Raw genomic sequence first — 18498 nt, forward strand, 5'->3', positions numbered from 1 at the left:
AACTAATTGTCAATGGAGTTCATACCTTGTTGCAGAAGCAAACATCTTGTCCTTCAGATGAAGAAATAAAAGCAAGTTTTGTTATTTAGTGTATGCTGTAGTTCAGATCTATAAGTAAGCATGAGGCTTGTCAGAAACATTATTTCTGAGATTATTTTTGAGGTCAGGAAAAGGCAGAATGAATGAATATCATGGTTTAAGATTTCAGGTCCTAGATGTAAAAACCAGACCTGACTGCAGCTCTGTATCTAGGTAAAACCTGTCTTGGGCAACATAAGGTATACCTCAGATAATCTCAGAAATAATGTTTCTGACAAACCTCATGCTTAATTACAGATGGCAGAAAATATGTCTGAACAAAGCTTTCTTTTATTCAGCTAAAGGACCCAATGCTATAGTTACATGACAAGCTGGACCTACTTGACAAAACAAAACAGCATTAATATGGTCTTACATAGGCTGGTGATTTATAATGACAATGACTTTGGTAATATCTACAGCTATGGCCAAATGTTTTGCATCACCTAGGATTTTAGGATTGAGATCTATATATATTTTAACAATATATTTTTTAACACTAAATGAACATAATTTAGATCTTTTAATTGATATCATGTAATCAAAGAAACTACAAAATAATAGTGCAAAATTCTATCGGAAGCCATAGTATTAGTACAGAAATTCATGTTAGATTTTTAAATTTTTCTCAGTTTTTCTTTAAGTATATGGAAAACAACAAAGCAGTATGTAATTCAATATGTTAACATAACACTATTCAGATGGTTTCATTCGACTTTATGAAGCAAAATGAATTCATTCTATAGGGTGATGCTAAACTTTTGGCCAGAGCTGTACTACAAAACCTAAGTTACAGATTTCCTGAATGCTTAATCCATAATCGCAGGACTCAAGACAAAGACCGTGCTGTGTGGGTTAGCATGAAGCAGAACGATCTGAACACTGACTACAACTGTTGGCTGTGTAAGTTTTGCATCAGTAAAGTGTAGTGCAGCTTAGTACTAAGTAAGTTCACAGTTCGAGCCAAGTGTGACCAACTTTCATGCCAAATCTGCACATTTTTTATGACACACCAAAACCCTTTTAATGGCATTATTGGAATATTGGGGTCAGGTGACCTGAAGCAGACCTGAGCTGTGGTTCAAACTTATTGGAAAGTTTGTCATTGAAACAGTAATTTAATATTAATAATAATAATAATAATAATAATAATAATAATAATAATAAATAATAAAGCTTGCTTTTTTTTTAGTACTGAAAAAAAATCGAAATTTAGACTTTAAATCTGAAATCATTATAAAATATCGATACATATTATATATATATAATATATATTTACAAATTTACAAACCCCCCCTTTTTCACTGATATTATACGGTAAGAGTTAAGAACGTGATGTTTTGTAGCGGACATACTGGATCTATAATCACCTGTATACTATTATAGTTGTTCTTGTAGTTTTTAGGTAAGAGTAGATCTGGTGGGATTTTTGGGCAGCTGGCTACTGGCTCTGGAGGGACTTCACAACAGAGCTCTGTGGTCTGACAATACACCATACACCAAAAGGACAGTACTTTTGAAAGGAAAATAGGAAAAACAATCCACCACATCAGGATTTCCCAAAATGACCACTATGGCATGAAAGGGCCTGTCATTTCTGGCAAGTCTCTGTTTTTTAAGCATTACTGCTTCTGTTCATGATGCTGTTATTAACAGGGCACTATGAAACAAAACAAAAGACCTATAAGCGAAAATCCTATGTTCTCATTACAATATTTACTGTTCTGGAATTCTGATGCTCAAATGGAACATTAAGCACGCATTTTTTATTTTTGTATTTATTTTTTGTTTGGATTGATCCGATGATATGCTGTAAGTGCAATTACTGAAAAAAATACAAAATAAAATTGTTTTATACAGTTCACTGCGTTAAAACAGTAAAATAAATGTTGCATGTGCTTCTGGGTTGATAATATCTAGAACAGCAGTAACTGTAATGGGTACATAAAATTGTGTTTTTCTCCTGTCTGAAACAAAATTGGAACTTGTAACACATTGGCATGTTTTGTCACTCCCAATCTCCTGTATTGCTATAACAGAAGTGGTTAAAAATGGTTCTTCTGTACCACGTCTGTACAAGCCCTGGATTGGAGATCTAAACACCAAAAGACAATAATATTGCATTTAGAAGAATGAAATAAGGATTTAAAGCCCTAGGCCACCCTGAGCAAGAACCCACATTTAATAGAAATGAAATCTGTTGCTAATTTCTGAGGCATACATCCTGTCAAGGGAAGGCACCCTTCCTCCAGTGATGGCGTTTTCCTGCTGCTTTCAGTATCTGTTGAGCCAGTAACTAGTAATTTCTAATGCAACCTGACTTTTTCCAAGGAACACAGCACAGCAATGACTTGAATGCTGTTATTTGTGAGTGGTAAATCGACCGCATTGCGATTACCAAGGAACTGTAAGATAAAAGAAACAGTGTTAATAGGTTTTAGAACGCTAAAGTAATTAACAGTTTCTTTTTCTCAAATCTATAACATAGTCCTGTTAATTTTGTCTGTTAGATACATTTTAAACAATATGATTCTTAAGTTTGAACTCATGCAAATCACTGAAATACACAGCTGCCTAACAATAAACACCCATTTATCTGCCCATGTAGTTGTCATACCCTGCGACTTGAAAGCAGTCTGCTTTTGAGCTTCTGGGAATTAGAGGCTGTTCCTGTCTTTGATTTGGAAGAATATCCAACACTGTTCCATATTTGCAACCCCTGCTGTAGCAGTAATCACATACTCACTCTTGCAGTCCATATTTTTTTTCAAATCTATCACCAAGACAACCCAGCTATCTCATTCATATATGCACCCAAAAGCATGGTCCAAAAATACATGTATATTTGTTTACATTTCACAGGCCTTTTTGTTTTAGTGTAGGTTTATTTGTAATTTAAAGAAACGCAAATTTTAGGAATTCTTTACAGATACTGAGTTTCAACAGATAATTCTTTGAATATCAAAAATGACTGCGGCAATACGTGCGTGACATCATTCAGCAACTAAACCGTACGACGTGTCTGTTCAAAGAAGACACTTGTATGTGTATTATGCTCAGGGTCACAATTTTGTGTGTGCCCAAACCACTCCTTACAGGTAAAAACCACCTAAATTGCAGTCTTTGTAATACCTGCATCAATCAGAATTAAATAAATAAATAAACATGCTGAAATTGAATTTTACAATCTAGTATGATATACGGCATAACATAGAACACTATGTCTGAATTGGCCACTAGAGGTCACTGTTCATTACGAAGCATTTACTTGAGTCAAAAATATTACATTTGTTTTATGCATGGAGGAATCCACATGCAACTCAAGGATGAGCAAGATATCTGGATTAGTAATCCAACTACGAATGGAACAGAATGGTCAGGGGTAGGGTATAGAAGCAGATGGGTGGCGATTTATAATCCTGTCCCCTGAAACAAATCTGCAGTCATACCCTGGATACCAACACAGAATCTGGGCTCGGTACAGAATAAAACGTTGCCAGTCGTATGCCAAGATACCCGTATGCTTTCCACTGTGTTGCATAGTTACCTCTTCATGGCTCATGAATAAAGGACACATTCCCCACACAGTTGAAAACTGTATGTACAGTATAGTGTCTGCAAGCTCCCTTTGAGCAAATACTTAACCCGCTTTATATGGAACATTGAATTTATAATAGAAAATGACATGTAGCATATATACATGCTACAAGCAAACAGTATATTACACAAAGATTATAGGACTAGATTTTTGCAGTACACTATTTGTAGTTAAGTATTCCAAAACAGGATGTGTTATTGCAATTATATGGCAACAACAATAAAGAATGTGATATAAAAAAATAGTTTGTTTTTATATTTCTGATACATTATAATTGATGCTAAGAAAATACATTGTAAATAATGAAAAAGAGGGTATCTAATTCAGACCCCCTCTACTATACAATACACTGTACAATACAAAATACACACACCCCTAATGTGTGTACATTCTGATCTTCAGCAGGTTATCAGGGATTACTGATCACTTTATAACACTTCAGATTTGATAGATTTTTTAGAACTTATATTGATATTGATAAATATATATATATATATATATATATATATATATATATATATATATATATAAAATATAATTTTGAAAAGATTGCCCTCAAATTTAGATGGTCCAATCGGGTTCGAATGTGTAAATTAACTCGTAGTTGTTATATTTGTCAACTCCCAGCAACGCATCCCCATTATTAGTGTCTATAGGGTGTTTGCTTAGTGGTAAGCTGTCCCCGATTTTATGTGGAAGATCCCCATTCGACTAACGGTGTACGCTGCAACTTAGATGTTTTCTAAGATAGTTAGATTGCGAATACGTAATCTACAAAACATTCTGGAATGTAATGCTTTAGTTAAAGGGTTTTAAGCAATAAATTAGACTTACTGCATGCAATTTATGGGTGCAATTATCTATTTTGAGGAAGCTTTCATTTTGATTAACATTTACATGATATTTGGCCATCATATAAAAGAATAATTATACATATACAGTCACCTCCAAAATTATTGGCAGCCTTGATAAAGATGAGCAAAAAAGGCTGTATAAAATAAACAACACAGGTAATGAGCTATATTGTAATTTTCCAACATGTGGAATATATTGTGCTTTATTAATAATTCAAGGGAATCAACCAAAATTACACATTTCTCAAATTATAAATCTATGTCCAAAAAATTTAAGTGTCTCAATTATTGGCCACCTTGTTTTCAGTACTTTGTGCACCTTCCTCTTGCAAGGATAGCCTTTTTCTATAATTTTTTATGAGATTGGAGAACACACTGGAAGGGATTTTGGACCATTCCTCCATACAGAATCTTTCCAGATCCTTGATATCCTTCAGTCTGTGCTTATGGACTGCCCTCTTCAATTCTAACCACAGGTTTTCAATGGGATTCAAGTCCGGAGACTGAGATGGCCATTGCAAAATATTGATTTTGTGGACAATTAACCATTTCTTTGTGAATTTTGATGTGTGCTTGGTGTCATTGTCTTGCTGGAAGATTCACTTGCGGCAAAGTTTCAGCCTCCTGGCAGAGGCAACCAGGTTTTTGGCTAAAATGTCCTGGTACCTGGTAGAGTTCTTGATGCCTTTGACCTTAACAAGGGCCCCAGGACCAGTGGAAGCACAACAGCCCCATAACATCAAAGATCCGCCACAATTTTACAGTAGGTATGAGGTTCTTTTCTGCATACGCATCCTTCCTTCGACGCAAAACCCACCACTGGTGTGCGTGGCCAAAGAGCTCTATTTTCGTCTCGTCTGACCATAGCACCCTGTTACAATCTAAGTGCCAGTGCCGTTTAGCAAACTCCAGGTGCTTACATTTGTTGGTTGCTGTCAATAAAGGCTTTTTTCTGACAACCCTTCCAAATAGACTATTGGCATGGAGATAGTGTCTAATTGTAGATTTGGAGACCCCAAGATGCAACCAAGTTCTGTAATTCTCCAACTGTGGCCCTTGGAATCTTCTTTGCCTCCTGAACCATCTTCCTCACTGTGCGTGGGGGCAAGATGCACTTGCGTCCTCTACCAGGCAGATTTACCACTGTTCCACTGGTTGTGAATTTCTTAATTATTGCCCTAATAGTGGTAAGTGGTACATTTAGGTTTTTAGCTATTTTTTTGTACCCATTGTCCGATTTATGAAGGTCAACAACCATCTGTCTCTTTTCATTTGTGAGTTCTTTGACTGTCCCCATGGTGATGGATGACAAATGGATTTTACATGCGTGTTACCTCATTTTTATACCCCAGTGAAACAGGAAGCCATGGAAGGCTACAATACAGTTCCTTAAGACTGATATGTACTTAAAGTGGAATGTTAATGCAGATTTAATTTTGTTTGATTTTATTTATAAGAATCTTTAAGGGTGCCAATAATTGACACCTGTCTGAGAAAAAAAAAAAAAAAAGAATACTTGTTAAAAAATAAACATTTTCTCTGAGCAATTGTATTAGTATAAAAGACTACAGTTTTCCCGTATTTGAACATAAAATCTATCAAGGGTGCCAATAATTCTGGAGGTGACTCGTCGCTATAGAAAAAACACCAAGAAACAAAACAGAGTTAATGATTTTATTATGTTCTTTACATGTCTAACAAACTTTTTTGTAAAAAAAATCACAAGTGAAGTTTATTCCCCTCCTTTAACAGCAAGAATACAATACATTAATTTCACAGTATAGGCCACATCACTCCATTGCACAAGATGAATATTCTACATTTAAATGACACTTGCAATGTTAAGATACTACACTTAATAATCCTTTTAGTTGTCCAAGATATTTTTCTGAATTTGGCAAAGATATTTGAAAAAGAAGAGACTGTTCTCCTAAAGTGAATATGTTGTGTTGAATGTGTACAGTAGATTACTCTTTCTGCGTTATAGAAGCTGGCTGACTTCTGGTTAATCCATTAAGATGTAAACATGAGCTTCTGAGGTGACACATTCTTGACCTCGATTAATTGGAGATGTGTGGCACATCATGTCTGTAATAAAATCACCCTCTACATCAGGGACATTATTATTAAGATAAACATTATTAAACATTATATAAACATTATTAGCAATCCCTTGTTTATACAACAATCACGGCTGAGACAGTAAATAACAGAATTGTCTAAGGAAATACACAGCAGAAAATAAATCTAAACGAAGTGTCACTTGATTCTATCACAACAGCTAACCTTTAAAAGGTAAATCAAACATCAATGTCCCCTAGACTAAGATAAAATAAAAGTAACAACCTTTAAAACAAGGAATATCAGTCACAATAGTGATACTGCAACAGGTATTAAAAACACATGCACTTAACTATTTAAATGCACCAAGACACACAATAAAATAGCAGTAACAAAACAAAAGAATTTAAAAAGCCCCAGCAAAGCATACACAGCCACACACACAATAGAAGACACATGCTCTCAAATAAGGAGTTCAGCAGAAACATTGCAAATGCTGCCAGCACCATGGATTTATAAAACCTACATACTCCCATCTCATTTCTTAATATTCTATTAAGAGTGTGCTCTGGGATTCTCTATGGTTTCTTCTTTGATAATTATCTGCAATAGCTTGTGAAGATTGAAAATGAAAAGCATTGTGCACTGAAACCTGTGCAGGATCGATATGCTTCTGCACCTCGATAATAACCCTCGAGGAGTCTTTTCAGGTTTTTTTTAATTTTTTTATTTTATTTTTTTTTTTTTTGCTGGAACAGCAAGCAAGGCAAATACTGATTTAAACAGAAAAATCAAATCATTCAAAACATATGTATTAAGATATTAAAAGAGGCTGCAAAACAAATAAGGAACATGTAGATGGTATAAGGCACCCCTGCAAACTTTGGTTTCTCACACCTAAGGCACATGTTTAAAACAGCCTGGGCATTCTCACATTATCTGGCCACTGAGAGCAGACACCAACTCTTTTTGGTTCAATTTTAGTATAATCCAGAAAGAGAAAAAGACATACAAGCAAATATAAGCCCCTTTCAATTCATCATTTAAATTTATTTATTATTATTTTATTTTTTTTCATTTTAGAGGTGACAAACTCCAGCAGCTACTGTTAAGACATTTAAAGGAATCCTAGTTGCAATACAACTCTCTCACTCAGTTCCAGGGACTGTACCATTTCTTGTTTAGAGTTTCCATTCTCATCTATCTTCACATACCCATACATAATATGCCAGGGCATAAACCCTGGGTCCCCATGTCAAGAAGTCCAACTTATTGGCAACTTCCTGACAAACAAAATGTACACAACCTTTCAAATTTATTCACCCCCCATTAAAAAACAAAATCTGTCTGATTCAATATTTATATAATGAAGGTTTTCCAGCTAAGACAGTTAATGTGCATATGATACAAATATTATATAAGACCTTGAGGACTGGCACATTAATCTCCTTTGACTGCATACAAATCCTTCCTCATAACTGACAATCAGTATAGCTTTTTTGACATGAACCCAGAAAGGCTTGTCAAGTTAACAGATATCAATATGTAAACATGGGGGCTATGTATGTGATACCAAAACATAAGTGAATTAAATGCTAAGAAGAAATAAATAATATGCTTTGGTGTACAGTCTTAAAGAACAGCTTGTTTTGTCTCCTTGCTGTAGAATATGCTACTAGTTTCTATATTGTTGTTTGGATTTATTTCCTATCACCCAAAACATATTTTAAAAACAAAAAGTCCAGCTTTTATAAATCTCCTATGTATCATGCTACTACCCAAGATAGCCATCTTGGCTATGATACTATCTCAGCTAACCATGTCACCTTGGGTAAAATTGATTCCAGCGAAACTGCAGGAGGGGAGGAGTGGTTGCATATATCTAGAAAGTTAAAGACAACTTAGATTAGAAGAATTAGATTATAATATTATAAAGTATATATGCAATAAAAGGATAAATACTACCAGTAGTACTGCTACTACTATTACACAAGCTTAACATCTCTAATCAACCTTCTCAAAAGGGACACTTGCTACAATTGCTGTGATGCATGCTGCCAATTCAAACTGGGGAGACAAGCCCACTTTACAGAATATACAGTTTAGCTCAACTAAAATGTTCAGTTCTTTGAACCTTATTTAAACAGATCAGCATATGGTTGCAATAAATGAAGCTGTTCTTAAACCCATCCAGCAACTCAGAACATTGTCGTCCATTTCTGCCTTGTGAAAAGATGTTCTCTTGTGAAGCAGTCCCATGTAAAATAGTCCATCTGCAGTCTACATGCAGAAGCAGATGTGATAGAGCGCTGTTGCAGTTGCACCTCAAAACAGATTGTTTTCAGATTTACTTTTCCATGTATCCACGAATGCTGGATTATAGCAAACACTGGTACAGCAGTTTAATGCTCTTCGTTAGTACTCTTTCAACATTGCAGATCTGTATGCACAGCTAAGAAAGACACCTTCACACAAAACAGCTGACTAATAAACTAAACAAATATAAATATTTATATCTGTACATCTGTATTTACTTTTCAATACAAGACAAACAATTTAATTTGTTGTCATAGGGTGGTCTGTTTGTACAGTTATACTTTTTGGTTCCTTCCTTTCTTGCACCTTAAATTGTGAAGTGATAGCCTGTATATAAATAAAAGCACACACTACATAATTGTACACCGCATTTTAGCAATGCCATCTTTATGTTACTGAGGCAAACACAAAGGTTCTTTCTTTTTTGGCATGTTCCAGTCTGCAAACTGGTTTAGTGTACTGTACTTCTAATTGAATTCAATTCTCACATCATTTCTTGCCTTTACAATTAAAATAAACAAATTGTCAGCAAAACTAAAAACAACACCACAAGAAAAGGCAGGCTTGTCAAGGTTAAGCACAGGAGGGATCAGGCCACAATTACACTCAAGACTTCTTTATTATTGATTATTGATCATTTACAGATGTAGGTTTGTTGAAATACCAAATTGAAATTGTATCTTCCATCTGTGGAAATTAATCAAAATGTACTATAGCTTTAAAATGACACCATGGAACTATCATAAACTGGCTTTTCAGAGCCAGAGAATCACATCGGAAAAGGAGCGTTTTAAAATAGGAAGATAATAACATAAAACATTGGTATAAGCTAAATAACTGTTGTAGTCAATATAGATACATACCTATGACCTAAAAACATGAACTGAACATTATCCGTCTTTGTTACATAGCGTCCAGCCATTTTGTTCTTTACCACCAGCTGGTCGCAATAAAGTATTCAAGTTTTTTTTTTGGTTGTTGTTTTTTTGTTTTTTTTCTGGTGATCAAGACAAGGCCTTAATGAGGTACAGTTTATCTCCCTGTTCACTGGTAAAAATTGGTGCCTTTTTGTAATGTTCCACCAGCTCTTCCATAGAATCGAACTTGCGCTGTCCAATGCAATAGAGGCCATCCTTTAGCTGCACCTTGAAATGCTTATTTTTGCCTTGTGCTTTCAAGGAGATTGAGAAGTCATTTGGCTGGAAAAGAAAGAAAGAACATTAAATTAAAAAAAAAGACAAAATACTGTAGTTATAGTTACCATGGACACAGAATTACAAGTGTAACTGGAGTGAGACAATCACTGTTTAAAAATAAACTTCTGTTCTTTATCTAAAAAGGAGAGTTAAAAGGTTTGACAAGTTTCTTTATGCCTTTGAGATAACATTTCCATGGCTTGCCTCTTTCAACATGCTTGGGTTAGTTCAAACCATGGTGGTGGTATGAGAAGCATTCAGCCAGTGATCAAAAGACATGGAATTCGTAAGAAAGGGTGATGTAATCCTTAATACACAGTTCAAAAAGCACATGAAAGAAAATGTGTACACAGTGAATATGTTATCCCTTCATCGCTTTTAACCAAACATAAGAATGGGTATATGTCATGCACACATTGCAGAAGGTTTGTGCCAGGGATCCCAAAAGCACACCAATAGATTCAATTTACTTTTCCTCTGACACCACCCAAGTACAGTTCTTCTCCGAACCAAGTACAATTCTACAGCATAGAACTGTCAAAAAACCCTTCTCTTCAATGACCAAAATTCATACCACCACCCTGGCAAAACCTCCCTGGAAAAAAAAAGTGGCTGATCAGTTCAAGACCTTGTCCCTGACTATGCTAACACTGCTCACTATACTGCTTCTAATTTATTTTACACCTTCGTCCATTTAGTACAGACATTCACAGAACCCATCACTGCAATCGTCTCAGAACTAGTTGATTTTACATTGAACGCCAAATTGACCCATCTATTTATAACAGTATTCCTCTAAATCAGCTATGGCTGGAACCATTTCTGTAAAAGCACATTCTTTAAGAAGGATATCATTGTCCATTTACACTTAAATAACAATGTATTCAGATTGTGTTATGTAACTTCATTCACGTTTAGACTTGTGAATGTGTAGCTTATGTACTTCATATACAAGATCTATTACATGAGCAGGTTTTTCCAGAGTAATTTTTTTTTTTTTTTTTTTGTTATAAAACTTAACCATTGTGGTTCCACTCTATGGGAGCAACTGTATTACTTATTTGGTTAAACACACTGACCACTGTATCATGTGAGGCATGGGTTCACCAGGCCAGCCAGAAGCCGTATCAGACACCTTGGCATTTCACTCAAACATTAAAAAAAACAGCTGATAGCTGAAAATATCATGCTGCAACCCTGCTCCTCTTAACCATTTTTAACTGACCTACAACTGTCTCTAAATAACGTTAAAGCCCACTCATTCAGCTTACCGAGGACTCGCTGTCTCGAATGAGGAAATCTCCTTCTCCCCCCCTCTCATTCAAAGCCATTTCCGCCTGATGTCTTGTTACTTTCCCATAGTACCAGGGTCTGCCTGCAAACTTCCCTCTGGTGGCCGGCACTATGTAATCACAGTCCGGTGGGGGGGGGCCGGCGCTATTTGGAGAGTTCTGAGAATTCGGCATCACGTTCACATAGTTCTTTGGCACCAGCCCCACTTGGCCATCGCTTTTCCTGCACTTCCACCACTCTGGGTCATTCTCTGGCTTTTCAACAACATCCATGATCTCGCCCTTCTCGAAGTTGAGCTCCTCGTCGTTGGAGGAGCTGAAGGGGTAGAGGGCTTGCACCACGTGTAACACACGGCTGCTGTTGGCATTATGCACCACGGCAGCCAGCTTTTCAGTCAGTGAGCTCACAGGGTCTGCAGACGAGCCGTCTGAACCCTCCACCACGTAGTTGGAAGGGAACCACCCCACGTGCCCATTGTAGCCGCCCCTCCACCAGCCATCGCTGCACTTCTCCATGACTATGACCTTCGTCCCCTTGACCAGTGAAAGCTCGTCCTCCCGCTCGGCCGCGTAGCTGAACTTGACCAGCGCTGGCAGGCTGAGGTCATAGAGGCGCTCGCCGTTGTCCGAGTAAAAGTCGGCGTCTGCGTTTGAAGCCGTGTCCCTCATGCTGGTTTTCCGCTTCACTTTCCCAATTCCTGGAATAGATAATAAGGATATAGTTAGCGCTGTTTCTTTTGTACGATTGCTTGTATGATGGAATGCATAGAATTATGCAAAGGGGGTACTTAAAGGAACACAAAACAAGAAATATTTAAAATCCTACTTAGCTACAACTCGCATGACTATTCACACCATTTTACAAGCTATTTAAAAAAAATAAAAAAAACAAAAAACACCACATTTAGTTTTTTTATATCATCCTCCACATATAGTCATTATATGAGGCATTATCAATGTGGCAGCTGCAAAAATTACTGCCAAAAAAGGGTTCATTATCTTGTAAAATACTCACAAATCAAACTTGACAAATAATTATACACAACAGTTTACGTCGACCGAGCATGAAACTAAAATCAAAGCTTTAGGTTTTTGTCATCTGAAAACCAAAAATTCCCATGACCACACACTGCAGCAACATTAGGTCATAAGTAGCCTGATATACCATCTTAATGTAATGAGATGCACCCACCAGTTTGGCTTCACAATGAGTTTTCAATCATTTAAACAACAGATTCAGCTTTGGTCTTACAAACTGGACCTGACCAATAATGACACCAGGAGGAATCGCTTACTTGCTCCGAATCAACATGGTTGGAAACGGACCAATACATTTCCCCATTGACTAAAGAGCAAAGTGTAACTGTATGTTGTGGTTGTGTAAAATTGCCAAATCACCATACCCAGAAAGCAATGCACAGGGATGACAAGGATTTTTAGTTTCCTTCATAAATTAATTTTTGCATAGTCTGTCAAGACCCAAGCAAGAACAGCTAAATACCATCACGCCAAATGAAACGATTTTGCTGGTATTGTCTCAATACAGCACGTGCTCTCTGAGATTAACTGTGAAAACAATGTAATGTATTTCAACTATCTGTACCCAAAGTTTTATTTAAATGCATGCATCTCAAGAAGTATTAATGCAAGTTACAGCGTGATGTTAAGGATTACTTTTCTGTCAGTTTTTAATCTAGATCATTCCCGAGCGAGCAACTGTTGGCAATGCTACTAAATCCTCTCTGATTCAACCCTTTGCATCATGTCACCCCGGAAACTCCCTTGCAGTTCATCCCTAACAGAGAGTCAAATCCAGATATTTGCTTAGCATGCAACAGTGCAGGGTAAACATCTTAAGCAGACTGTAGAGTCAGCACCTGCAGCTCGGGACATCACTTCTGCATGTAAAATAAATAAAACAACAGCGTGTTAGGTTTGCTTTCGCAAGTTTGGCTCTGTGTGGTTTTTGTGTGCTTGTTTTAGTAGATCTGTCTGGCTTTGTTTTTTACTGTCAACTGGGTGGGGAAAAAGATTCAACTGGAACCACACAACATTCTGTGTGAAAAGGTTCGTAAACAGAAATGCGCAGACCTCCAGTGAATTGCTCAAAAAGTCTAGAGTGCTTAGTAACGAATACTTCATTGCTGAAATGTTTAAACTTCCTGGAGGCTGTGTGGTCCGATGGTTTAAAACCTGGCTCACTCACTGACACTGTGTGACTCCGAGCAAGTCGCTTAACCTTCTTGTGCGCCGTCTTTCGGGTGAAATGTTTTAAGTGACTCTGCAGCTGATGAATAGTTCACACACCCTAGTCTCTGTAAGGATAAAGGCATCTGCTAAATAAACTAATAATAATAATAATAATAATAATAATAATAATAATAATAATAATAATAATAATAATAATAATAATAATAGGCGTGTCTAGCTCAGTTGGCAGGTCACTGGCACAATCCTAAGAGAGCAGGTGTATTCAACCAGATACTGTGGTCAACATTTCTCAAGAAAAAAGTGTGGAAGATTAAAGGGGTAGGTTGGGATACCAAAACCAGCACAGAATGGAACAGTATTGCCACCCTTATTGTTTCTCAGCAACCTCTGCTCTTAAATCGGCATCAAATAAAAACAGAACCTAAAATAAACATGTATGTGCACTTATGTACAGTAAGTGAATATTCCAAACATAAAATTGGAGGCTTTAATCCTAAACATTTAGTGTATTTGGTTTTGACCTACACACCTTAAACTCAAACATCAAGCATGTGCTGCACAAGCAAACTACATTAAGACAGCCTTTAATTACACTGAACCCCAGTGACGAAAGTAACTACAGCTGTAATGCAAGCACACCCAACACAGCTTTAGTGCTTTGTGAAGAAGTTCGAAATCTACTTGGGTGCACCTTTTTACGGGCTCTACAGCACCAAGAACTCCAAAAAGCATGGCTAGTCGCAACGTTGTGATTCAATATTAGATCTCCTGGCTAATAGTTTTCACCAGGCTGCAGGTACAAGTTTAAAAGGCAGGAGCTCTAAAACACCATCAGCTTTACATTTAAAAAAACACCTTGACAGGGATAAAAACATTACAATTATCAATCCTCTGAAGGTTATAAAACAGTCCATACTCAAACATACATATTCAGTAGGTCACACACGCAATATTAGACAACTGTTGAGTCAACACGCATGTCTAACATTGCAGAGCAGGTCAACAATTATCATTCCACAGTACAAGTGGTATTTATTTTCTAGTCTGGCTAGCCATGAAAGATTATGTCAATGGCAAGTGCAGGTACACACGACAGTGCCTTCCAGTCACGGCTCAGGGCATATACTGTGGACAATAATACATTCCAAGTCGTGCGAGTAGTGTTCGACGTTTCCATTTTTTTTCCCGAATTTTACAGAAATTTAACAGACTTCGGTTTTTACTGATTTATACCAGATTTTTGTCTATTATTCAATAATTTTCCGGTACTATTTTCTAGGAAATACACAATATTTTGACATTGTAATATGCAGCCCACGGTATCCTAGGATACAGCAGAAGTTAAGGACATCAGAGGATCAAATGACATTAATGTGGTTCTCTGTCACAAACGCTTTATCACCTGATTATGTTGGCCAATCAAAGTCTGATTATTGTGTAGGTGGATCATAACCATCAGTAGTGCTGGCGGTAGTACTCCATATTAACTGTTCATTCATTCTCTGCGAGTCCGTTGTTGTCTTCTGATTGGCTGTTGGTAATGTACATCACGAAGTGCTGCGGCAAAAGTTGAGTTATTTTTATCTCTTCCCCTGCATGCTGCGTTCGGTGTGAACGCCCCTTAAATCGTAAATATTTGACAGAAAATGGTAATGCTGTAGTTGGTTAACTTATGGAACGCATTGATGGAAATGTTCAGTGTGATTTGTCTCCCGATGGCTTACATGGCACAGTTCTGTCAATTTTCTTTTTATGATTTCAAGGCGACCTAAATAAGATACTGGACTTGCACATTCAGCACTGGTCTCAGGCTCCTTGCATTGAAGAAAGAATGCCACTAAACAGGTCTACAACATTTTATTGACCCATTTACAGGGTTGGTGATTTTTGTTTTACTTAAATAAATTTTATTTCAAATAAATAGAAACATTTTTAACGGTACCGTTGTTGTAGCACTACCTCCAAATACTTCTTAGGAGGTTGCAAATGGTGGTTTGTGAATAGTTACATGCCAAACTAAATTACTCCAAATCTTAAATGAATTTATAAATAAAGCAATTCTATTATTGTAAATGTGAACTAATATATTTTGCCTTCTAAAAAGGTTTTCGGGAGTGTCATCACAGCCATCATTATTGCATCACGCATTGCCATGTTAAACTACATTTTCATGTGCATAAGACATGCAGACTAAGTACTGACACCCTGTATATGAAAGACGGCTATTCACTAATCTATTAAGTGTAATAAACAGCGTTTGTTAAACTAGACTTATTAGTCAATGAAATCTCAGTGGTGGTGGTGGTGGTGGTGGTGGTGTGGTGTGGTTGTGGCCAACAACAGTTTAAGGGGAATAAAACACATTTTAGACTGTCAGATATACCTTAAACGGGAAAGTACCAATTAAAAACATGTAATTACAAGATGAGATTCCTGCATTTACTTTCATCTTCAAGCTATGCAATTAATTTAATCTCCATTGTAATGCAATGCAGTATGCATGTTTATATGCGAAATATTAGAAAGTAATAAACTGAGGTATATAGTATTTAATTGCATCATAAAATTGTCAATTTTATAAAACAAAAATAAGTTGGCGGATAGTGCAGAAGTATGTATAACTATGGTACATTATCAGAGGCTGTTATTGTGGAGATACTGTTAATGATAACAGTAGTAATACAAATTTAAAGACAAAAGACCAATTGAAAGCCTTCTAAATGTATGCAAAGCTACATGGATAAATATCTCGGGTCATATTGTCCTGAGGCATTAATAACTAAACATCAAAGAGTTTTATATATGTTCCAGAAAGATCCTTAACAGACATGGGTAACATACAAAACTGAACAATGTGGATTCACTTTAATTACTTCATAAGAACTACTAATATTTGCCTCCATCTTACTGTAGTAAAGGTTAAAGACAGAATGAATATTTGACTCGTATAAAAAAAAAAAAAAACAGTTCTTATCTATTTAAGACTCAAATTACAAAACTTTTCTGGCAGATGCAAACTGCAACGTGCAATGAAAGAGCAGAGAGCAGATTCCAAACCAATTCTTCCTTTCTGTGAGGTGCACAATTCAACTAAACACGTGTTTTGTTTGGGGTACGGTTTTCTTTAAAAAGCACAAAAGCAACGGTACCAACCAAACCCTCAAAGTGCAGTGGAGAGAAATGTAAAAACATGTGCCGAAACAGTCAGAATTGTGGATTCCAAGAACTAGAATAAAGAACATTGATAACTGTGACAGGAATGGCGTGTGGCGACATCAGGCCAGGGGCAGGAATCAAACACACAGGCAAGTACTGCAGTGAAAAAGCACTGCGGCGCTGTTTATTTAAACAAAAATAAATATCTAAAAACAGAAAAACACTTGCTCACAGGGCACAAAAGAAAAGGTGTAAATAAAACAAACCACAAAACACTAAGCAATAGGTAAGGCTGGGCTTCGTTTTAAATTTCTCTCTCCTCTCGCTCTCCTGTTCCTCTTCCGAATACCCACCCAGAGTGCAGAGCTCCGCAGGTTTATATACAGTTGATCACTTCCCGATTAGCAACAAATTAAATCACCTAATTCGGGAGATGGCCGCCACCTGCACAAGTTTTTTTTTTTTTTTTTTTAATAGCGGATGAGGCTTCCCATCCACACTACCAAACAGTACAAAACAAAAACATTTGGCTACGCCTTCAAAACAACAAAACACGGCTTTGCCCTGCCCCGTCTCAATAATGCGCAGGGCTCTCTGCTGCTGACCTGCTACAATAACATTTACACAGCTTTTCATTATTATTATTTATTATTATTATTATTATTATTATTATTATTATTGTATTTTTTTTTATAATGTAGAAGCAGATAATTGGAAAATACTGTTGATAGCAGAGGCAGGTGCAGGCCTCCAGGCCAAACTGGACTGCTCCAAAAAAAATAACAGCATTTGCTCAATATTAAAAGTTAATATGTGAAGCGTATACCAATAATCCTTGAAATGCATTTCATATGTATTATATCAAAGCAGACTCAAATTACGTTGCACAGTACCTTGATAGCATAGATCTTATAAAAACAAATAAGTTGTAGAAAACTTTTTTTTTTTTTTTACTTCAAAACAGCTTGCATTGTCCAGCAATGTCTCTGTTTTGAAAGGCACATTTTATCCAGATGTTCCAAACCTGTCTTCTTTCTTATTGCCCAAGTGTTAGTATTTAGCTAAATCAACATCCTGATTTCCTCTTTGGCATTGACATGCATATACCTTAAACCCACACAGCATTTATATAAAAAAAAAATTAAAAAAACAAACAAACCATAACAGAAATCAGGATTACATTCACATTGAAAACTTTTTCATTTCTGATTCCAGAGACATTCGACCTGAAAGCAGATTTGAGGCTGATGGCATTAGGATTCATGCTACAAGGCTTTTCCACTTGTAACGAAAATACACAGTCTTTTTTTTATTGCCGTTGGGTATAATAAGCAGTTTAATTATAAAACGGTTATAAAACAGTTGCTGTATACAGTAATCCTCTCACATCTTTCAGGAATGTTTTGCCAAGTATTAAATCTGTTTCTATGGGCTACTACAACAAGCATTTGGGCTGCATTTCGTATTTTGTTTTAGACCATTACAGACATTAATTTGAGTTCTAGATGGAGCTTTCTTGTGAGTGGACCAACACTGCCTGTGATTCTCCTAGGAGCTTCTATACACTTGCATTGCTAGTACTCAACTTTTGCAGCAGCTTTGAGTTTTAAATCACTCAAACATGCCTCTACTGCAGCACCCCTCAGAACTGCTTAAATTCTGTTCGTGATAAGGATACAGTACGCTCTGTCAAAAATAATACTATGGAGGCATAGCAACACCACGTTAAATCAGAA

At 36.5% G+C, this 18498-nt stretch overlaps 1 protein-coding gene across 2 annotated transcripts in view; it reads right to left on the reverse strand.

Annotated features, from left to right (window-relative positions):
* Positions 1-6428: 6428 nt before the first annotated feature.
* The window catches only part of LOC121326724 (cytoplasmic protein NCK1-like), a 59954-nt gene continuing 47884 nt past the window's right edge, over positions 6429-18498 (reverse strand). For both annotated transcript variants that reach the window (XM_041270144.1, XM_041270145.1), the window contains 2 exons: positions 11375-12093; positions 6429-10106 (listed from right to left, as the gene is read on the reverse strand). In XM_041270144.1, coding sequence (XP_041126078.1) covers positions 9912-10106; positions 11375-12093 — 914 coding nt within the window. In that variant the 3' untranslated portion in view covers positions 6429-9911. The remainder of the gene's footprint in view (positions 10107-11374; positions 12094-18498) is intronic.

The sequence above is a fragment of the Polyodon spathula genome, chromosome 14 (assembly GCF_017654505.1).
Source record: "Polyodon spathula isolate WHYD16114869_AA chromosome 14, ASM1765450v1, whole genome shotgun sequence".
Lineage (NCBI taxonomy): Eukaryota > Metazoa > Chordata > Actinopteri > Acipenseriformes > Polyodontidae > Polyodon > Polyodon spathula.